At 39.9% G+C, this 23875-nt stretch overlaps 1 protein-coding gene across 2 annotated transcripts in view; it reads right to left on the bottom strand.

The window, feature by feature from the left end:
* LOC132280907 (uncharacterized) overlaps window positions 1-23875 on the bottom strand; it is a 73158-nt gene that overhangs the window by 42574 nt on the left and 6709 nt on the right. The window contains exons 4-8 of one of the 2 annotated variants that reach the window (XM_059782662.1): window positions 7685-7799; window positions 1456-2337; window positions 1005-1275; window positions 438-934; window positions 6-132 (exon numbers count right to left, since the gene is read on the bottom strand). In XM_059782662.1, coding sequence (XP_059638645.1) covers window positions 6-132; window positions 438-934; window positions 1005-1275; window positions 1456-2337; window positions 7685-7799 — 1892 coding nt within the window. Of the gene's footprint in view, window positions 1-5; window positions 133-437; window positions 935-1004; window positions 1276-1455; window positions 2338-7684; window positions 7800-23875 lie in introns of those variants that run through there. The other variant, XM_059782663.1, reaches the window with a different exon arrangement.

Here is a 23875-nt window from a genome sequence, read left to right as displayed (position 1 = left end):
AATACCATCAGGAACTCCTTCTTCCAATCTTCCGTCAGATTCTTGGTTATTTGACCAGTTTCTTTGTTCCACATTGCCAGATGTCTCTTTGCTGAAAACCCCAGCCACGGATTCAATAGTAGATAAAAGCATCTGAAAAAATAAAACCAAGTTAAACCAAGTGACTTACACCTAAAGTAAAATTACAAAATGCCTTAACAAGTTATGCACATATGCATCTAACAATAATATGCAAACGCTAGTGGCATCAGACACCTTTTATGAAATTATGTTTCAATAACTTCATTAGATACAGAAGAAAACAAAACAAAAGGATGCATATACTTCTAATGATAATATATAAAAGCCTACTCAGTCACATACTCATGTCAGAGACACTGTATTGACTAAGTCATAACTTCATAAAGAACAGGAACATGCGATAAAACATTGCTCACCTGTATTTCAGGCAGAGAGATTGTCACATCAAAGCCTGTGATAGAACCACTGCCGACCCAATCATGATTTAAGCGCAGAGGACTGATCTCGTCTCCTGATACAGGTATCTGGACTGAAATGAAAGCACCTAACTGTTTCAAGATATAGTTTTTATGACTAAAATGCAAGAATTGAGGTATTGAATTATCCCCGAAAGATTCGTCCTGGGAAACAGGAGGGCTTGAGCAACTTGCATGGTCGAGAACTGGATGAATCCCATCTGTATGCTGATATTCTACCGTAGGATCCCCGCGTACAATGTGAGGAGACAAATCACTTGATGAGGCAGACGAAAAATGAGGACTTTGAGTTTCAGAAGTTCGCTGTTCGACAGATTTCTGAAGGATTTGAGAAAGAATTGACAAGCGAGAAAGACCAAACGAGAATTTTCTGTTCATGTTTGCCAAATCAAGGTTCAAATGAACATCAGCCACAAGCAGAAGTTCGCGAAGTAGGCCTGCATAAAAGTTGAAAATTTGAAGCATTTGGCATAATTTTATAACAAATAACAAAAGAGATGCCTATACCAGATTCATCTGCGGCCACAAGTATGAGAGAAAACTGAGAAACATCAATGGTGAACAATTCCAGCTGTTCCCATTGCACTTGTGGAAATGTATTTTGCGTTCCTTGGCTGGGCTGAGCATCCAGTATAACTACATCCTCCACAGTTTCAGCTATTATGTCTTTCTGAGTTGACGGTAAAACATGTAGAAGATTTCTGATGCAACGAGAGAATGAAGCACACCATTGAACAAACATCGCCAGCGCGGATATTTCAAGGAAAATAGTACCACCCTGTTCAATAGCATTCTGTGTCACTCTTATCGTACGTTTTGATTTTGGATCAACTAATAATCAAATACATAAAACCCCAACAGTATAGCCATATTTAATATATATGACAATGTAGAAGAGATGTTGGGAAGGTTGATCACAGGAGCAAGCATAAATTTGCAGCATTTACAAAATTAGAACCTGGATTTGACATGAGAATGTCTGAAATTCTCCCCCAACGATAATTGAGGACTCAAGATTATTCAAAATGTGTCCTTCAATCAGTGTATTCTTTAGAGAGCACCTGGCCATACAAATCTCACTAACTACAATCTTTACAATTAACTTGTGACTTGATGCCAGGGCCACGACATTTGGAGAAGAACCCAATTTCTGAAAAAAAATTAAAGACGGAATCCTTGACCTTTCAGTATCAATATCCAAAGGTGAATCTTCCAAGGTCGTTGAACAATTACCTCTGGAAGTAGAACCCTCGTCTGAATTACTCGCACTTCCTGAAGGCAAGGCATTATGAAGGTATCCAAACCAAAAAGTAAATGTGCAACGAGAAAGCGACACTTCACATAGGCAATTCAGAGAATGCTGCAGCAGACGTCTGAGTTCAAATTGATCAGAGGTTTTTCCAGTCTCACTCTGATTCCTGAAAATAACAGACCGAATTCCAGAGAAATCAGAGAAAGCTTCCACTTTCCCTCGTTCAAAAGAAAAGTTCAATGACGTTCGCAGAATAGAAACCCAAATTCCATACTCAGGCATACTGCACATGGCCAACTTTTTGCTACTTTCAACGTCAACAGGTATCGTAAAAGTTTCCATGTCATTGCTTTTCCTAGAATCATGAAGAATCATATCGATTGACTTAAACTCGAAACTGCCATTAATAGCAAACAGAGTTCTCATACAGATCAACGATGTCCCTTTTGCCATCATCACGAATGTCCCCTCACTTTCCGAATCAGCACACACCATCTCTTGCCTCGAAAATTCTTGAAAATTAACACCATCAAAAAATTCAAAACTAGTAAAAGCACATGACACTGCAGAAAGTATGCCAACCATCACCTGCCAATAAATAATTCCTTCACTCATAAGATGCATAAATTATTATCAATTTAACAGGCAGCGATCTACTGATCAACTAAAGATGCATAAGTATCTCAAGGAACCACATACATACAATCAAAACAATATAAGCAACATGGAATAACTTTCACGCTAACAACAAACTTTTCATTCCTTTGAAAAAGAAATTATTGGTATAGATAATAATAGAAAAATAGAAACCTATTTGTCATGCATATACCTATCAACGTATCAAACACCTCACACATACCAACTGTTAGTGGACCTCAATAAAAACCTCTCAAGCATCTTACTTGCCCTAAAACTGAATCAGCCCAAAAAGGCCAAAAAGCAGAATATGACCATGTGCCCCATTCTAAAATTCAGACGGAGATAAGTTACATACTGCACCTCACTGGAAGAAGGGAAGAAATATTAACACAGCGGGAACGTTGACATCCTAGAATCTTTTGTTTTTTTCTTTTGTAGTAGAGCATGCATCCTTCTTTCACTCATTGGAACTCAACCACAATTGCGGAAGTTTTTCACCATAAAACAAGATAAATCAACACAATCACCCAACCCATCCTCCAATAATTCAATCAGCACACTCTCTCTTTTATTGAGAAGTAAACATGAAAACACAAAGCTTCTGGTTCTCAATGAAACAATTACTCTATTTATGATTTAATCTAATGCATCTAATAACAATTAGCAATTTTTTTTTTTTTTTTTAATCATTTTGTGTTACTACACAAGTAGATAACAGTGACATGGTAATAAAAATCTAGGTAAGGAATGTAATATATTCATCATCAGTTCGCCTTATACTTTCAAATAGATGGATCACCTCCAAGATTTCAAGGATTTACAACATTTTCAAAATTTGCAAATAGATACTTTGTTCAATGCTTTCCAAAAAATTACTCAAACTTAACTCAACAAAGTCTTTTCCCAATTTTTTTGGGGTCGGTTACATGAATCCTATTCTTCCATTACGCTATATCTAAAGGTCATAGTCTCAATCAAACCGGATTTTATCATATCTATTCTACTAACTCTACCCACATTAATTTTGATCTTCTTCTTCCCCTAGCATTATCCTCAATGTGGATCATGTCATTCTTCTTTTCTTTGCACAAGCCATCTTAATCGATTTTCTTTTACCTCATCTCCAATGGGTGCTATTTCAACCATATCATAATGTCTTCATTTCTAATTCTATCCTTTCTTGTATTGTCGCACATAAATCTCAAAATCCGCACTTCTGCAACCTCACTTTATGCATATGTTGTTTTTTAATAGCCTAACATTCTGTCCCATAAAGTAAAACTAATATGGAACTTCCTTTCCAATCTTTGAGGGCTACACCGACCACCCAGTATACTAGACGAACTCTTCCATTTAACTCATCCTGCATTGATTCTTTAAATAACACTAAATAGTGAAAATATTCATTTTGGGGTATCTCTTGATACTCAATTTTCACTATATCCCTATTAGTATTTCTAGATTTACTAAACTTACACTCCATATATTAAGTTCTATTCCTACTTATATTAAATCCTTCTAGTTCTACCTATTCCCTCCAAACTCCCATTTAGCACTTACTCCTCCTCTAATTGAATTAAAATAATCTAATTGTGTCTTGTTTGTACAGACATAACTAAGCCAAAAAGAAATGGTCTTAATGCTGACACTTGATGTAAGCCAACAGAAATTGAAAATTCTCTAGTTTTTCCTTAGTTATTCTAGTTATAGTCAAATTTACAGCATACATGTCCTTTATCACACCAATATATCCATTTGTAGCTCATTTCTTTTCTAAGACTCGCCATATTAGATCTCTGACTACCCTACTATAGGCTTTCTTTAAATTAGTATAAAAAAATATATGATTTTTCTTCTTCAATCTTATATCATTCCATTAGTCTCCTCAATAAGTGACCTTCTCGACATAAATCCAAACTGATTTTTCAACATTTTTGTTTCAATCTTAGTCCATGTTCAATCACTCTAACCCAAAGTTTTATAGTATGATTCATTAATTTAATACCATGATAATAAGCACAAATCTGTATACCCTTTCTTTATATATATATAGGTACTAAAATATTTTTGGGTAAGTATTCTCTGAGTTGGTTAGCCAAGACACACCATCATCTCTTAAACACTTCAAAACCTCAACACGAATACCATCTAGTCTTAAAGCCCTTCCTTATTTCATCTTCTTTGGGACATTTTTGACTTCATACACCATAATCCTCTGAAAAATATGTTCTCCCTGAAGTTACCATGCTCCTCTAAGGATGAACTTCTTATATGATTTTTTCATTTAACAGTTTTTAAAATAATTTTTCAATAATTTTTCAATAATTTTTTTTTTTTTTTTTTTTTTTTTAAAGGTTTATCTATTTCTAGTATTTTGCCAACTGAAAAGGAAATTGAATTTCTTTAGAATAAATAAATAAAACAAAACTTACATCCAAAATTTTTTTTTTAACCATGGCCAGAATTGTTTCTCCGTCACAGAAATCATCTGAACAATAGTTCTTTTTCTTTTTTCCTTTGCTAAATAATAAAACAAGATATTCAAGATAATGTATGGGAATGGGAAGAATGAGCCACTCCTACAATCTACTACCCTCTTCCAACTTCAATACTTCTCCACATATCACAGTTCAAGGGGACTGACATTCCAAATATCACTATTGCAAGCACATCTTGTTGCAAGGGGATGGTTTAAAAGATTCCCATTACGCTCAGACATCAAATTTAGCTCTAATAGAATAAACTTGTGTGCTAAGAGTCATGCATAAGTTTCATATTGAACTGTCAATAGAGGAACTTAGGTTCCGTCATAATATCTAAAAGCTACATAAGAAGTTTTGGTGAAGGATGTTATTCTGAAATCTTACTGCATACATCCATTGTTTCAGGATTTAATTGTAATTGGATCATTAGATTGGAGAAAAGAAAATATGAAAATTTTATTTCATTGTAGTTTTTTTTTTTTTTCTCCATACAAGGAGAAATTTCATGTGAAAATAAGTGCGCTACATCAACTCTTTATATATATGAAAAGTTCAGTTTCTATTTGCCACATTACTTTTATTATCGAGGATCAACATTAAACAGTAAAACAACTAATGAATGAAACATATAAAACCCATGGTAACCAGTAAATACTGTACAAAGATACATAAATTTTTTGGTAGGTATAATAAGAGATATATTGCAAACAAGATATCTAAGTAGTGAAAATTAAATACATAAGAATGAATGAAGTTCTTATAAACAAAAGAAATACGAGGAAAAGTCATCTTATTTGCTGGAAAAGAATCAATTTATGAACTAGGGAAAAAAATGGAATAGAATCAATTTATGAAGTAGGGAAAAAATGGAATAGAATCAATTTATGTCATTTTAAATCCCCCCCTCTAGCAGCCTCATGGATTGTCATTTTCTTTCAAATACCACTTTCAAGCAATTCAAAAAAAAACTTTGTTTGAGATAATTGTACATGAATCTAAATGTTTAAGCACCAGTCACTCTAAAAAGCAATCCATCAAACCACTTGTGCACAATCCATCAAGCTCAATGAACCAGTTACAAGTACCTCATAAGACTATCTAGTACAGAAAATCAGATTGCTAGTGTCTTTAAGAGTTCAGCGATTCAATGTTTCATCTAAAAACATGAGAAAATATCACCAAACACAAACCAAGACTCAAATCTGATTAATGGGACATTCACCCACTTGAACTCCACCAATAAAGCAAGAGCGCAAGTTAAGAAACTCAACAACCAGAACATGCCCTCCGCAAAACCACTTTGGCTTCAAGTTGGACAATTGAATCGGGGGTCTCAATTGAGTTCGAGCAATCCATAGATAAGTGTAAATCAGAGGTTTCAACTAAGTTCGAGCAATTCATAGACGGGCGTAAATCTATAATCTGGACCCTAGTTTCCGAAAAGTGTGTGTATATGCATCACAGAAGTGTTGGTGACTGGCAATATCGGCGTTCTCATTGTTACCAGAGGTGGAGGAGGAGGGATGGCTAGCGGTGAAGCGTTGAGCAGAGAGGGGTTTCTAGAGAGAGAATGTGCGATGGAGAGAGTCGCGTAAAAGACATGCGGATATAAGGTTTATATAGGCTCCTATTTAAGTGCAAAGTAACTTGCTCAGTTGTCTCCCAATGTTTTGTGTAAAACATTTGAAAGCTATCTTTTTTTTGTTTTCAAATTTATACATGATGTTGTGGGTTGTTGTGGGTTTGTTTTGGACCAAAACAAAACAATATAACACACCCAAACAAGCTTTTGTTGTCAAAACCACTTTTCACAGCAAAACAAAACCACCCCAAACGAGGCCTTAATAAACTACAACAAATAACTACAAGTAAATTTCCAAATGATCGTTGAGTAAGGTGAATTAAAAGAGGATGAAGGGGCATGCCACTGTAATGAGTCATGGAATCAAACACTAGAAATTCATGTGTGCATTTGAGACTATTAAAATTATTATACTTTTAGATCAGAAAAAGTTTAATACAGCACTGGAATTTGAGACCTTGTTTAAACCCAATTCTTGTTCTAGTTTCAACCACCCACGTATTAATGCCACTTACATGCAGGAGGTTTAACACAAAGTGATGTTTAGAATCTTGCCTACAAATGATATAATTGTTCATTCGAGACACTGTTCACTACCCATTAGTGGTAAGCCAGGAATTTTAAACTGTTAGACCAGATATATTCATCCAATATGAAAAGTCACAGGATCTTCAAGTTAGGGCAATAGAATATCCTAAGGCAGAAAACTACCGGTAAGAGGGGAAACATTTCTCCAAGAGTCAAAGTCATTTTAGCTATATAAAGAAGTAGGACAGACATGGATGCTGATTCAGTACTTTGAACCACCATATATTACCCAAGGGTGGAAGCGAACAATACAGAAGGTTTTATTACCGAACAATTAACCAAGAATGTGCTCAAGATGTAACAAAAACTACAACAGATGTAATAGTGTAGCCCCAAAAGACATTAGGGAGAAGTGACCTCCAGGCATTCAATATGAAAAAAAGTAAAAACTAAAAGAAATTAAACAAGATAAAATGCATTAAAACCCCAAGGGGTTGGCCTAGTTGGAAAAGACTTGGGCCCTAATGCCTCATGAAGCATCAGGTCTCAGGATTGATTCTTGTTAGGTGCAAACAATTCCTTGGAGGGGGGTGTGTGAGTACCAACTAGGGAAAAAAAAGAAGATAAAATGCCTTAAACTATTTAGACAATAATAACAACCGGATGCAGAAATGGAAAGATAACAGAAACAACAGAATCTGACCTTAACCAAAACAAACAACTCATCCATATACAATAAAAAAGTGAGTCCAGTAGCCATCCCTTGCAAAGCTGCTGAGAAAGCAACGACTGCTGTACTAAATGAATAAAGATCCTGCCTGCCACATTTATAAAGTACCTTCACAATCAGGAAATATGGCACTTGGCGCCTGTGTGTGAGCATGTGTTTGTAGAGAGTTGGGGGGGAGAGAATTTCTCAAAAGAAAACAGAATCAAGTAAAAGTTCAGCCAGCATTTTTTTCAAATATAACAATTACAAGATTTGCACCACAAACAAAGAGTTCACAATCACAAACAAAAGTCTCATCTTTTGAGGGCTTACATGGTACTTGTTCGACAGCTGTATAGAAGTTATATTTCAGTATTTTTAAGCATAAAACAACATTATAGAAACAAAAATGTCATGCCTGAACATGAATTCCAAAGAAATATAAGGATTAAATGTAAGAGAAATTAATAAAGAAAAAGAATCAACGTCCATTTTCTTACTGAGAAAAGTGCTTAAATTTATAGTTAGATCATTTTCTACAAGAGACAAGCTTGTAAAAGGAAATAGGAAGTTAGAGAGCTTAGAGCATGGAGGATTTATATTCCTACTTTAGGCAATAAGACAACCACAATTTGAATAGTTTTTTGAACAAGAAAATTACATGATTTACATACACAACTTCTGCAAACAAATAACATAAAAAATAAATATTCACAGCAAAGAACTTAAGTTCAATATTTTACAGAGACAATCCAGGAAATATATGAAATTTCAAATATGAACATTATGAATAATAAATTTAAAACCAACAAAATTTAAAACCAACCAAAACATCAACACAGATGAAGAAAATCAACAAAATTTAAAACCAACCGAGCAGCTTAAGAGTCCGATGAGGTTCTTCATCGGGTTAAAACACGTATGCTTCAGAGGTTGTGATGCAAATGATGTGCTGGAAACATTTATAAATGAATAAATAAAAACTATAAGAGAAGAGGAAAACCATATTCAATTAAATTGCTATTTTCTAGGGGATTAAGTGTTTTTTTTCTTTTAAGTTCTATTGTTGTTTTATGGGGTTTTTTTCATTTCTTTTTTTAAGTTTTCCAAATTAGGGGTACTTTGATAATATTGCTCTTTAATTGTAGAGTCACTGCCAAAGAGGCTTTTGATTGTGGGCTTACTTATGTATGTTCTTTTTCCAGTAAGGACCTACTTATGTGTGTTGGATTAAAATGGATTAATAAAATCATTTTAGGTTTATTACTTGTGATGTACAGTGTATCTCTCCTTAGGTGCAAGTGCCTAAGAAACTGGGTGTGATTGCCTAGTCTTTTCTCTCCTATCTATTTTAATCTCTCTTCTTCTTCTTCAACCAACAAACAATTATCTCAGGCTCCCCATTCGTTATTTCAATTTTTTTATGCTCGAGTAAAGATCCTACATCAGATTTGGTATCACAGAGACAGGATAACGTCATTTTTTATTCACACAAAGATAACAATACAAGGGAAATTAACTGATTATCAGAGAAGAGTTACTACTACAATTGGTGGATCAATTCCATAGTCCAAACACCCGTTTAGAAGACCTATGATAAGATTGTAGATTTATCAATCTTCAGTAACACGGGAGCCAACAATGGAAGAAAGTCCCAGGAGACAGTACAGATGATGAAAAGATACTGAGCAAGATGGACACCAAGTGCACCAGCCACCCATTCTGGGGTTGATAGGCCACCAAACTACCAGACCCCTTCTTAGACTGAGATAGGATCAATGGATTTTGCTTGGGAGAGACTACTACAAGCATCGTGACACTATGGAAGTTATCAGAACGGGACCATTAATGGATTAGTTCAGTGCGGATTTGGCTAGACTCAAATCAGAATCTGATGCTAACACCGAGATCCAAGTTCGATGTACTTAAAACTGGGTTCAAATTGATTATAATAGGATCTTTCAATTCCACTTTGTATTTAAACTATCTGATATTATTTGGTAATATCATTGAATCTCAATTGGGTTGGAATTGACTCATGAACTGGAACATCGATAATCCTAAAAGAAGGTGAAGGTTGACATGTTGGACTTTGACAGTGCATCAACAGCCTTTGTCATTTCATTGTCTGTGAATGAGTGTCTTTATTGATCAAATATGTTACAGGAGGCAAGTTTGGTTAAGAAGAAGCTGGTGAGCCTTGCAAAAATGTGATACAAGAAGATTGGAAAAGCCCAACAGCTACACGGCAAGAGAAGAAACAAATATAACCAACGGGCCAGTGGCGTAGCGGTACCAGGCCCCTACTTCCCAAAGGAGGTAAGGGGTTCGAACCTCAATGGAGGCATGTGTGTGTGAGTACCAACTAGGAAAAAAAACAAAAAAGCAAATATATATAACCCTATTGAAATATCTGTATTATTATTATTTTTTTTTTATTAGCTGTTTTAAGTCTTTTATTAGGTGTTTTATGTAAGAACCCTATTTATCATGGGATCACGTAGATAAGATCCCCATAATAATGGGACCACGTAGATTTTGGCATATTTCGTGTTTTTCTTTGATTTGGTTTCCTTTCTTTGTACCCTATTCTTGTATATAAATATAGCTCTTGACTCTCGGTTTGTGTACGCCAAAACCCAAAAATTCTTCTTTTTGGTATCAGAGCAAAACAAAAACCTTCGCCTCCCCAACGCCATCACCTTCTCTCTCCCTCTCTCCATTTTCCCTCGCCACCGGCGCACCTCCATCTCCTCCCAACCCTTGCGCCAAACCCCTCAAGTAACCCTCTGTTTTTTACTCCTTTTTTAGGAGAATTCCCTTAGTTTTTTTTATGACCCAAGGGTCCTTCTGATGTTTTTTTCCTTTGTGGGCTGCTAGTGTTTATTCGGCAACATATTTGGAGGAAAGCGCCGATTTTTCCGGCCTTGTTTTTTTTTTCTCTTTCCTCCTGCTTTGACGTGTGAACCAGCCTTATTTTGGTACTATGACTGATTCTAATAGCCAAAAGGACACTTTATCCTTGATCCAGCATACTTTATCTTCGGCACAGCGGGTTACTAGTGTGCTCTTGAATGGGCGCAACTACATATCTTGGTCCCGTTCTCTTTTTTTTTTTCTGATAAGTAAAATCATATAAAAGCGCTTAGAAGGGGAGCAGAACCCAAAAGGAATACAAAAACCCACAAAGGGCCACTAAGCCTGCAAAGAGGCCAGAAAATCGACAATCTCCTCTAAAGATCTATGATCTCTCCCTTAAACCCAACAAAAAAAAATAGAAAGAATAGAAAAATTAAGCAAAGAAATCGACATCTCCTTTCCCTCAAAATATCTTCTATTCCTCTCAAGCCATAAGCACCACCACACACAGAGAGGAGTAGACCTCCAAGCATCCCGAATATGGCCCCCACTTGGCAACCTATCCAAGCCTCAAGAAACCCTCTAACGGTTCCTGGCATAACCCATAGCATCCCAAACAGCCCAATCATTAAGTCCCAGCAATCACGAGCCATGGTACAATGAATAAGAAGGTGATCCACTGTTTCCTCATCTCAAAGACACGTATAACATTGATTGACCACCACCTGGTTCCTCCTTCTCAAGTTATCCTGGGTTAAGATCCTTCCCAGAACAGAGGTCCACGCAAAGAAAGCCACCTTGAAAGGAGCCTTAGAGCGCCAAACAGACTTCTAAGGAAAGCAAACTCTAGGATCATCTGAGAGACACCTAAAGAAAGATCTCACCTCCAACCACCCCTGAGAGTTGGCAGTCCGAGTCCAACAATCAGACTCCTCAACCACAATCTTCTGGCGATACAGTAACTCCAAGGAACGAATGGCCTCCTCAATCTCCCAATCCTGAAACAATCGCCTAAATCGAACATCCTAGTCTTCCACTATCAAGGTGATAACAGTTAACCACCAAGGCCTACCTATCTGAAGCAATTCTGTAAAGCTGAGGAAAAGCACGAGCCAGAGGAACATCCCCACACCAAACATCCTCCCAAAAACTAATCCTCCTCCCATCTCTGAGTCGAAAACGAACATGTTTGGAGAAGAGATCCCACCCCTTCTGAATAAAATTCCAAACCCCCACCCCCCGAGACCCCCCCTCACTTCCAAAGAGCTCCAACCACCTCTTAACTCCCCAAACCGGCTCGCCACGACCCGCCTCCAAAGCCAGTGCCTCTCCACACCAAACCTCCATAACCATTTCCCAAGGAGGGCCTTATTGAAAGGCATCAGTCTACAAAGACCAAAACCTCCAAATCGAATTGGCTTACAAACCTGCTCCCAATGAACAAGATGAAACTTAAACTCTCCCTCCCCCCCCCCCCCCACCCTAAAAAAAGAAAATTCCGCTACAATCTCTCAATCCTCTCCGCAACAGAAGAGGGAATCTGAAAAGGAGAGATAAAATAAGTGGGAAGGCATGACAAGGTGCTCTTGATCAAAGTGACCCGGCCTCCCTTGGAGAGATACTGCTTCTTCCACCCCGCCAATCTCCTCTCAAACCTATCCACCACTAGGTCCCAAACCCCCACACACCTCGAAGGAGCTGCCAACAACCCAAGGTAAGAGATGGGAAAGAGCCCGTGCGACAACCAAGAATGGCAGCAAAAATTTCTAACTCAGGGACCTCCCCCACCGGCACTAAAACACTATTACCAACATTCACCCTCAGACCAGAAACAACTTGGAACCAAATCAAAACGCATCTCAAATATCTAAACTGGGACACATTCGCATCACAAAGAATCAAAGTGTCATCAGCAAACATCAAATGAGAAATCTCCAACTGGGAGTCAACATCCCTTCCTACCCAGAAGAGCCTCTCAAAAAGCCCAACTCAATCGCCCTTGTCAACAATCTGCTAAGGGCTTCCATCACAAACAAAAACAGGAAGGGAGAGAGCGGATCCCCCTATCTTAAGCCTCTCGAGCTAGAGAAAAAAACCGGAAGGAGCTCCATTCACAAGAATCGAAAAACAAGCACTGGAAATGCAAAAGAAAATCCATCGCCTCCACCTATCACCAAACCCCATCCTCTCCATAAGGTAAAGAAGGAAACTCCAACTCACATGGTCATAAGCCTTCTCTATGTCAAGCTTACACAAAACCACCGAGACCCCACTACGCAACCTGGAATCCACACACTCACTAGCAATAAGGACTGAATCCAAAATCTGGCGGCCTCCCACAAAAGCATTCTGAGAATCCGAAATAATGCCATCCAATACTTTCCTCAGTCGAGAAGCAAGAACCTTCGCCGACAACTTGTAGAAACGCCCCACAAAACTGATAGGGCAAAAATCCCTAACTACCAAACCCAAGCCCCCCCCCCCCCCCCCGGAATGAGAGCAATGAACGTGGCATTTAAGCTCTTTTCAAAAGACCCTTGAACATGGAAAGCATGAAAAAAGCCCATCACCTCTAACCACTTGCCAACATTCCAAAAGGAATCTCATGGTAAACCCATCTGGACCTGGGGCTTTATCCCCGTTACAACTCTTCAAAGCAATCAGGACTTCCTCCTCATAAAAGGGACCCTCCAAACCCAAACACTCCTCTCCAAAAATAGTGGCAAACTGCAACCCCTCAAGCAAAGGTCTCCACCCAACACACTCTGTGAATAACTTCTTAAAGAATTCAGTAAATCCCTTGCAAATCTCATCTTCCTTGCAAAGAATCACTGCTTCCACCCGAATTCTCCCAATATGATTGCCTCTTCTATGAGCATTGGCCAATCTGTGAAAAAAAATTGTGTTTCTGTCCCCCTCCTTGAGCCACAAAGCTCTAGATTTCTGTCTCCACGAGATCTCCTCCATAATAGCAATCTCAGCAAAATCAGCCTAACACTCCGCCCTTCTAACCTTCAGAGAGTCCACCAGATCCCCTTGGCCTTCCATCTGGTCAATACCAGCAATTTCAGCAAGAACCCGATTTTTCCTCCATTCCAGATTCCCGAAAACCTCTTTGTTCCAAATCTTAAGATTCCCTTTTAAAAGACGAAAACTGCCTGCGAGCACATGACTTGGGGTGCCAACCACCACGAATCCCTCCCACCAAAGGCGAACCCTCTCCAAAAAAACCCTCAGCCCGAAGCCACATATTTTCGAATCTGAACGGAGAACATCTGCTACGCAATCCACCACAATCCAACATCAACGGAACATGATCTGAGATAGGACGAGCCAACGTAGCCTGAACAACATCATAAAATCTCTCCTCCCACTCCCCCGACACAAGGAATCTATCAAGGCGAGAAAGGGTAGGAGGAGATCTGCCACTAGACTAAGTAAACGGCCCTCCAACCAAAGGCAAATCCACCAACCCAAACACATCAATAAACTCCGAAAAGGACTCCATGTCAAAAATCCACCTTCCCCCCGTAGATCCCTCGAACGGAGAACGAACATTGAAATCCCTTCTAACACACCACGGTAGAACCCAACGACCTCTAACCCCCCCCCCCCCCAACTCCTCCCAAAGCAAATGGCGCTCACTATCCTCCGTAGGACCATAAACACCGATGAAAACCCAATGAGAACCATCCTCCAGTAGAGAGAGAACACAAGAAACAGAGAAACTCCCACCTGAGAGTCCACCAGAGACACCCATCTGTTATCCCACATGATCAGAATGCCCCCCGAACACCCAACAGCATCCAAAGACATCCATTCCACAAATCTCCCTCCCTATAGGCTTCGCACCATCCTATCTGACATCGATGCAAGCTTAGTTTCCTGTAAACAAACCACATGACCTCCCCCTTTATGAATCACCGACTTCGCCATTTTTCTTCTAACTGGACCCCGAACATTCCATGAGATGATACGTAGCTTCATTGGGAAACAGCTGAAGAAGCAAACCCACCCTTCCTTCCACCAACCCTCTCCCTGGATCCCCCATTCCTCCTTTCATACGTGATAAAATCATTGGATCCCTGCATCACTAACTCCTCCACCTCCTCCTACACCCCTTCCCTACCACCTTCCCTTTCCCTGAGATGAGAATCAAGAACATCAGTGAACAAACTCCTCGCCTCAGCCTCCCTGCCCTCGAATGACACACCCAACATAGAACCCACATCCATACCATTCTCCCTCACCCACTCCTCCTCAAAGTCATGCCCTGAATCGACATCATTCTGGCCATTCACCCACTCCCCCTCCGAAGGAACAGCTGCCAACAGGACTGCCAAATTCGCTGCCTGCTCTAAATCTTCCCATGGAATCAAGCCCGATTCCCGAATCTCATTCAACAACACATTAGCCGTATCATCATCAATGCTCACCTTAACATCATGTCCCACACAAACCGTCACCCCCTTACAATTATTCTCACATAGCCGAGAGAAACCCACCTTATTAACAGAACCCCCATCATGAAAGCCCTCCAACTCCGACTCCCTCTCTACTACCGGAGCCGAGGTAGAGACAGTGTCAGCCCTAGTGTCAGCCCCACCCTTCACCAACCCAAAGGACTTTCTCGACCCCCCCTGAGAAGGAGAAGAAGCAAAGGGAGAGAAGAAGCAAGGAAGAGGCGCCCCGGAAACGACAGTGGACTTACCCGGATCAAAATCCGACTACACGGACGCCACCCATTTCTGCTTATCCTTCCGTGTCCAACGTTTGCAGAGAGCAGGAAGAAAGATCTTTTTCTTGGGCGGAAGTCTTCGCTGCACCAGATCCCTTGATCGCCGATCTTCCTTGACTCTTCCAGAAAAATGCAAGTCTCTGCCGACAGAAGAGGAAGTCAATGGCCCAAATCTGTTCTTCAAAGTAGGCCCAGAGCAAGAAGACCCACTAACCGGCCCACTTTTCAACCCAGCAAGCCCACAAGCCGAACCATCATTAAGAGAATGGGCAACCGGCCCACCATCCAACCCATCTTTAAAAGAATGGGCAACCAGCCCTCAATCCATCCTCAAACCGCTAACGGGCCTTCCAATAACCGGATGCCTCTCAACAGACCCACCAGAAGAAGTGCAACCCTCATAAGCAACTAAAGCCCCATTCCCCGGCCCAATGTTAGGCCCATCATCGCATGTGGGCTTCGGATTCTTACCAGCCCAAGAAAGTGAAGAATCAAACTTAGCAGAATTTGAAAACTTCATGGATACAGCTGTTTTCCACTGTGAACGGGCAACGCCTGGGAGCCAACCACGTGGTTGGACAACATTCCTCCCCCTCCCACTCCCACGCGCTTGCTGTGCTTGAACACAACCACGAAACCCTTTCTGATCCCACCGCTGCAAAAGTAGCCGACGACCAATCTCAGTGGAGCCTCCATTCCACTGCATCTGCCGGAGACTTTGCCGGCGACGGTTCAACCCAGACGACAACCCATCCCTACGTTTCTGAACAAAAAGCCTTCTAAAACATTCCTTATTACGGATCCACAACGCATCTCTCCAAATCTTCCATCTCTGGAACTCTGCCATCCCCTTCTTCCCCATGGATTCCCACCTCAACCATTCTTTTTCCTTTAGCAGATGCGAACCATCACCTCCTTCCAAGCTATCCGTTGTCGAAACAAGCTTGGGGTGCTTCTCCTCCCAAACTGCCACCTTATAACAGTACCGATCGTCATGAATGAAAACAAAAGGTGGACAAACCCTTCCATCAAACACTGTAATAGGAACTCTTTCTGCATCAATGGCCTCATCGGCATCCACCCAAATAAACCCGTTGGGCGCCGCATAAATCGCCTACCGTCACAAACAAAGCATGGCTCCACAGGTGAAGGGGAAGACCATAAATCGTCACCTTCTTCAACCCCTTCTCTTTCAAGACCTCCGAACACCCCACCCTGAAGCTCCAAGCATCCACACGAAGAGTTGCCTTCCCCCAGTCTCATCGACCCTCTTTAAGGACACAAGTTGCTTCTGCCACAGAGGGAAGCCGAAACAAAAGAAGCGAGTCCGGCAACGACAAGACCGACACACCGGAGGAGATCTTCCAAGCTCTCGAAGCCCACGCCGCAATCTGAGCCCCGTCACCCACTTCCTTATCAAATTTACCTACCAAACACGACCTAAGGTCTTCTTTTCTCCTTCCAACCGAGTCATCATCCAAAAAAATCGATGGTCCCCTATACGGATTTGCAGATCTCGCAACACCACCTTCAAACAATCAGGGCAGTCTGGCAACCTCCAAGAACGAGTGCATGACAAAGATGAAATGAACACAGACAAGAACAATCCAGAAACAACAAACCACTCAATCAAAACGAAACCGAAGAAAAGTAGCAGAAGATTTCACCGGAGTTTATGACTCCAGAGACTGGTCGGAGTAGAAGACTCCTACCGCATCCCTACCACCAGTTCTCCCTCAAAATAAATATATCTTGGTCCTGTTCTTTTCAACTCTATATTAGAGGGAAAGGGAAAACTGATTGGCTTTTGGGTCTAGTCAAGGAACCGGAAAAGATGGATACTAAATATATTGCATGGGACATGGATAGGTGCACCATTCTGGGTTGGATCTTCAACTCAATGAAGGAACGTATCTATAATGTGTTCATGTTTCACACTTCCGTTTTTCGTCTGTGGCAAGCCCTTAACAAGATGTATGCCCATTCCAGCAATGACGCACGTATCTTTGAACTCTATAAGGAGATTGCTCATGCATCTCAGGAGACACCCAAGCTGTCAGTATCAGAGTATTTTAGGTACCTCCAGTCTAGGTGGGAAGAATTAGCATAGTATGAACCTCTCTTCGATTTCTCTGAAGAAGCTGCAACTCTTTTGGTCAAGAGACTGGACCGCTAGCATACTTACCAGTTTTTTATGGGTTTACGATCTGAGTATGATGCTCTTAGAACTCAGATCATAAACACCTTTCCTATGCCTAATTTATATGATGCCTTCGCTACTATTGACCATGAGGAGCATAGATGTCAGATCTCTCAGCCAGTAGCTTTACCAGAGTCTCCAGTTGATCAGATGGCTCTTGCTGCTAATTCTAAACTTTCAGAGGGAAAGGTTATTTGTCAACATTGTGGAGCCACGGGTCATATAAAGGATCGTTGCTTTAAGCTTCATCCCGAACTAAAGCAGAAATTTTCTCGTAATCGTCCTTCTGGCCGTGACCGCAATGCCGCAATAGCGGATACTATTGGTGGGTATACTACTCCATAGATTGTTGTCCCTCCTCCTTCAACTCCTTCCCAGACCATCTTTTTAGGACTTCAATCACTTACAGTCCCAGATTAGTCAGTTTCAGGAGCAGTTTGGAGCTTTATCTACCAGGGATGGCTATTCTATTCCCACGGCTACTATAGCTACAGGTACTCCTTCTGTTTTTCATGTTAAAGCGGGAAAACCTACTTGGGTTCTGGATTCCGGAGCCAATGATCACATAACTAGTGAGTTGTCATTATTTTCTACTCCCATTATTCGTAGTAAAGGAGATGCTCATCTATCCCCTGATATTATTTTGCCATCTTTTCTTCATGTTCCTAACTTTGTATTTAATCTTCTATCTATTAGCAAACTTGCCAAATCACTAAACTATGTAGTGATTTTCTTTCCTCATTACTGTGTTTTACAGGACCTGTGTTCGAAGAGGATTTTTAGCAAGGGATACGAGCACAATGGCCTCTACTACTTTAGGGATCCTCCACCGACACCTCATCCAATTGCTTCAAGCCTTCAAGCCTCTGTTCTTCCAGTTTCTAGATCTTATGATTTTTCTTTTCAGACTTTAAATTTATGGCATGCTTGCCTTGGGCATGTAAACTTTCAATATTTATGTCTGTTTTTTCCTTCATTAATAACGGCTTGTAAGGATAAGAAGTTTCAATGTAAGATTTGTGAGCTTCCTAAACATACTAGAACTAGTTATATTTCTCATATGCATCGTGCACCTAGTAATACATTCTGATGTGTGGGGTCATTTTCCTGTTACTGCTTTTTCGGGGCATCGTTATTATGTCACATTCATTGATGATTATTCCCGCTGCACATGGATATATTTACTTAAAAAGAAATCTGAAGTTTTTCCCTTGTTCACTCAATTCCTCCTAATGATCAAAACTCAATATAAAACTGTTGTTAGGAATATTAGGTCCGACAATGGTCGTGAATATATTTCCAATGAGTTTTGGTCTCAACTTAACCAACAGGGTATTCTTCATTAACTTACTTGTCTATATACCCCTGAACAGAATGGTGTGGTAGAGCATAAAAACCGCCAACTAATGTAAGTTGTTCGATGTCTTTTAAGTGGTATGAATGTGCCAAAGTCATACTGGCACATAGCGGTTCTTACAGCTACTTTTCTCATTAATCGTACCCCTAGTAGAGTATTACATAGTAAGGCCCTCTTACAAGTGCTTCAGCCTGATATTACTCTTTTTTCTATTATGCCTCGAGTGGTTGGATGTACATGTTTTGTTCATAATCGTAGCCCTTCTCGTACTAAACTTGATGACAAGGCCATTAAATGTATCTTTTTAGGATACTCTTCAATGTCAAAAGGTTACCAATGTTATGATCCTGTACACAAACACATGTATCACCCTCTTGATGTAACCTTTCATCAGCATACCCTTTTTTATGGTTCTAACACTATCTTGCAAGAAACTTCTACTCCCAATCAAGAGGTTTCTCCTCTTGCTCATCCTCTTCCTATTTTTCAAGAAGAGTTTTCTCTTGTGGTTTCCTGACTCCCTTTGCAGGTCTATTCTCGCCACCCTCGTGCTCCGCCTCCACTGCCTTCATCCTCCTCAGATACAAGTTCAGGTAAATCTCCTCTCTCTCCTTTACATTTCCCTGACCCTGTTCCTAAGTCTTGGTATCCCACTCGAGACCGCAAACCCCCTGCTCGATTTAGATTCGCTTGTAGTAATGATCATCCTATTTCACAGTATATCTCTTATGATGGTCTTTCAGGGTCTTATCGAGCCTTTCTAGGTAAACTTGATTCCATTTCCATTCCTAGAAATGTCTCTGAGGCTCTCCGTAATCCCAATTGGATGACTGCTATGATGGTAGAAATGGATGCTCTGCAGCAAAAAGAAACATATGAGCTTGTATCTCTCCCTCCTGGTGAAAAGACTATTTGTTACAAATGGGTATTCAGTGTTAAATATCTGGCCGATGGCTCTATTGATCGATATAAGACCCGTTTGATGGCCAAAAGGTTTACTCAGATTCCTGGTAAAGACTTTAATGATACCTTCGCTCCAGTGGCTAAATTGACCTCAATTCGTTTGCTTGTCTCCCTGGTTGCCTCTTACAATTGGCCTCTTTACCAACTTGATGTAAAGAATGCTTTCCTTAACGGTGACCTTCTTGAAACTATTTATATGGATCCTCCACCCAGTTTTCGTGTTGAGGGGGAGTATGCTGGAAAGGTTTGTCGATTGCGGAAATCTTAGTATGGGTTAAAACAATCTCCCAAAGCTTGGTTCAGCCACTTCAGTGATGTAATTCTATCCATGGAGTTTGTTAGATGCCATTCTGAACATACATGTTTTATCCACCATTCCTCCACTGGTCGATGTATCATTCTTCTTGTCTATGTTGATGATATCATCATTACTAGCAATGACATCCCTAGGATTGCTCAAGTAAAGCTTCACTTGGCTAAAGCTTTTATTGTGAAATACCTTGGGCAGCTCAGACATTTCTTGGGACTTGAGGTTGCTAGATCTAAGCAGGGTATCTCTTTATCACAAAGGAAGTATGTCTTGGATCTTCTTCGAGACATGGGTATGCTTGGGTGTAAACCTACTTCCACTCCTATGGATCCGTATATGAAGATCTCGGCTGAGTCTAGAGATCTCCTTTCTAATCCCTCGCAGTATCAGCGCTTGGTAGGAAGATTAATTTATCTTACCAATGATGAGCGCTGAATATTGCATATTCGAGCCCCTACACGTGCGTATGTTAAGACCTTAAGTGATACTTTTATCCAGTTTTAGATTGATTTTAGTTTATTTGCTTTTGTAAGTACTTTCCCGAATAAAATGATAAAATCGGGATGCTGGAGACTTAAATATTGATATCGAGGCTTACAGAGTTGTCCCCGATCATCTAAAGCAAGCTTGGAATTAAAATGGTGATTTTGGAGAAGTTCAAGTGCAAAAGCTCAAGCACAAAGTTCCTAGCTCGAGCATAAGGTTCACTGAAGCAAGAAAAGCAACCAAGGCAAAAAAGCTCGAGCAGAGATTTTCCTGCTCGAGCAGAAGTCCAAGTTGCTCAATCCTTCGCAAAAGGGCTCTAGCATAAATCCTCTCGGAAGATGAAAAGACGCTTCGGAAGTTCCAAATTGCCAGAGCTCGAGTAGAATGCAAAATGCTCAAGCACCATCCAAAAGGCTCGAGCACCCAAGCCAAGGTGTTCGAGCCCCCTGAAGAAGAAGTCCCAAAATATTCTAAGTGTTGATGAAAAAGACGCTTCAGAAATAAAGTGAAGAAAAATGGCTAAGTATAGAATTCCTACTCGAGCACAATCTAAAAGGCTTGAGCACAAGCCAAAAAGCTCGAGCAGAAGCTTTTCTGCTCGAGCCTTTCCTCTTCAGTCAGACTTTTTAATTGCGGGATTAATTCTAATTAAGTCCTAATAAGTCCCAGACAGGCCCAGATGACCCCAGAAGGCCTAAAGCCCGTCGAGCCATTGATAAAAGTCAGTTGCTTCTATAAAAGGATGCACAAGGCCACAGAAAAGCTCTCTTGTTCACTCTTCTTCTTTCTAGTTTTATTCTTTAGATCTAGTGGCGGCTTTTAGGGTTTCTGAAGTTTTCCTGAAGCACAGAAGGTGAAGATCCTCAGAAGAGAAGTGCAGTTCATGATGATGAAGCCTACGACAACACAGATGATATCTTCCATCGTCATGAGTAGCTAAATCCTCTCTTAGGGCATTGATGTAACCTGAATCTGATTGCTATAGTTTGATTGTTCTATACTTTGGGATTTCAACTGTTTATGTATTGTGATTGCATGATTTTGAGCAATTGACTTAGATGTTCTAAGCAATTGGGATTTTAATGAAATAAATTGATTTTTGAGAAATTAATACCTTATCTTAGATTTGATTCTTCTAAAACCATATTCAACCTATTCTTCTTGTGTGAGATTGGCGGCTAAGGGCTTTTCGGACAATAAGAATAGAGATCATGCAATGGTGTTCAAATGTTTTTTGTGAATAAATGTTTTCATAGTCTATGCTTAGGGAAGACGAGTTATACTACAACATTAGTTAGAAGTAGGTAGGTAGATAATTCGTGCCAACCGAAGATAGGTTATTATTAACTGAAATTCATGAATCATTTTTCTTTAAATTGAATTAAACGAATGTTATTGAGTTTAATTCCGAGTTATACATAAGTGTTGAAATCCTAAGGTTGAACAGTTGACCATAGTATGAGGTTCGTGGTGAAGTCAATCCCTAAGATTCTCTCTCTCTCTGATCTCAATCTTTCAATTAGTTTAATTTTGTTTATGTTATTGAATCACAACACACAACAAACAAATCCTTTTCCTAAATTAAAACAGTATTAATTGAAAACTTGATAAACCGCCATAGTCCCTGAGGTTCAACACACTCTAAGTAGCCTTATCCTGCAAAGGATTTGTACTATTGCGAGTGGTATAAATTTTAACACATTAACCAACACCCGTTCTAATTTGGCTTTTGTTGTTAGTGTTGTGAGTCAGTTTATGCATGCTCCTCGTACAACCCATATGGATGCGGTATATCATATTCTTCGATATCGTAAGTCCTGTCCTGGACTTGGATTATTCTATTATTCTAGTAGGCAGGTTGGGTTATCCTGTTTCAGTGATGCAGACTATGCTGAGTCCAAGACTGGCAAATGTTCCACATCTGGCTTCTGTACTTTCTATGGAGATCTTATATCCTGGAAAAGTAAGAAGCAACTTGTACTTTCGTGATCTTGAGCAGAGGCCGAGTATCGTGCCATGGCCCAGAGTACTTGTAAGATTCTCTGGCTTCGATCTTTCTTAGAAAAACTATGGCTAAGTGAAAAACAGTCCTCAAACTTGTTTTGTGATAATAAGTCAGCCATTATGCTTGCTTCAGATTCTGTTCTTCATGAAAGGACTAAACATATAGAGGTGGACATTCATTTTATCAAAGAGAAGGTTCGTTTGAGGATTATCAAGCCGTGCTTTGTTCGGTCCTCTAATCAATCGGCAGATGTGTTCACCAAATCCGTTGGTCCATCTTTGTTTCATTCCTCAATTACCAAGCTGGGTTTGATTGATATCTTCACTCCAGCTTGAAGGGGAGTGTTGAAATATCTGTATTACTATTATTTTTATTTTTATTAGTTGTTTTCAGCCTTTTATTGAGTGTTTTATGTAAGATCCCTATTATATGGGATCACGTAGATAAGATCCCCATAATCATGAGATCACGTAAATTTTGGCATATTTCCTGTTTTTCTTTGATTTGGTTTCCTTTCTTTGTACCCTATTCTTGTATATAAATATAGCTCTTGGATCTCAGTTTGTGTACGTCAAAACCCAAAACTTCTTCTTTTAACCCAACTAACACGACAAGTTATGCAAACAACTTGTTAAATTTCAAGTGAGGAAATACGACAGTGATGAAATACATGCAAAGTTTGATGAGGTTAAGACATACAGAAATTATTAAAGATCCTAGTCACATTTTGGCTTGAGGGCCGGTACCACTACTTCTGCAACGGTAAAGCTTGGATTAGCTAGTGTGAAAATACATGTTCAAGCTTGAAAACAATCACTTTGTATGGAACGACGTCAAAGGTTGGGTACGTCTCCTACCTGACCCTCAAACTCTTTGCCCACACAAAAAACTAGTTGTATTAGGCATTACAATGTGACACATTCATCCCTAGAGGCCCTTAACCTTGTCACACTTTGACTAGGTCCCTATCTGACCAGAGATTTTGTATAAAGAAGAGAGTTGCTTGCACAACCCATCACAATGTGAAGCATGCATCCCCAGAGGCCCTTGATATGAAGGAGTACCATCAAGAAAATATAGGTGCCAACCATCAAGAAAATTACTTCTCAAGCCGGTGAAACCACAATGAAAGGGCTTCATGATGCCAAACCAAACTGCTAAGCAATACCTTCGATGATGGCAAACCAAACTGCTAAGTCCTCCTAATGATGCTTAAGGAAAGGGTCGCTTCAAGAAAGCATGACGTCAAGGATTCTTGCTTCAAGAG

This window comes from Cornus florida, unplaced genomic scaffold (genome assembly GCF_030987335.1).
Source record: "Cornus florida cultivar Cherokee Brave unplaced genomic scaffold, ASM3098733v1 CherokeeBrave_3.0.0_Hap2_Chr11, whole genome shotgun sequence".
NCBI lineage: Eukaryota > Viridiplantae > Streptophyta > Magnoliopsida > Cornales > Cornaceae > Cornus > Cornus florida.
The sequence above is the reverse complement of the archived record's forward strand: the minus strand, read 5'-3'. Positions and strand labels throughout refer to the sequence as shown.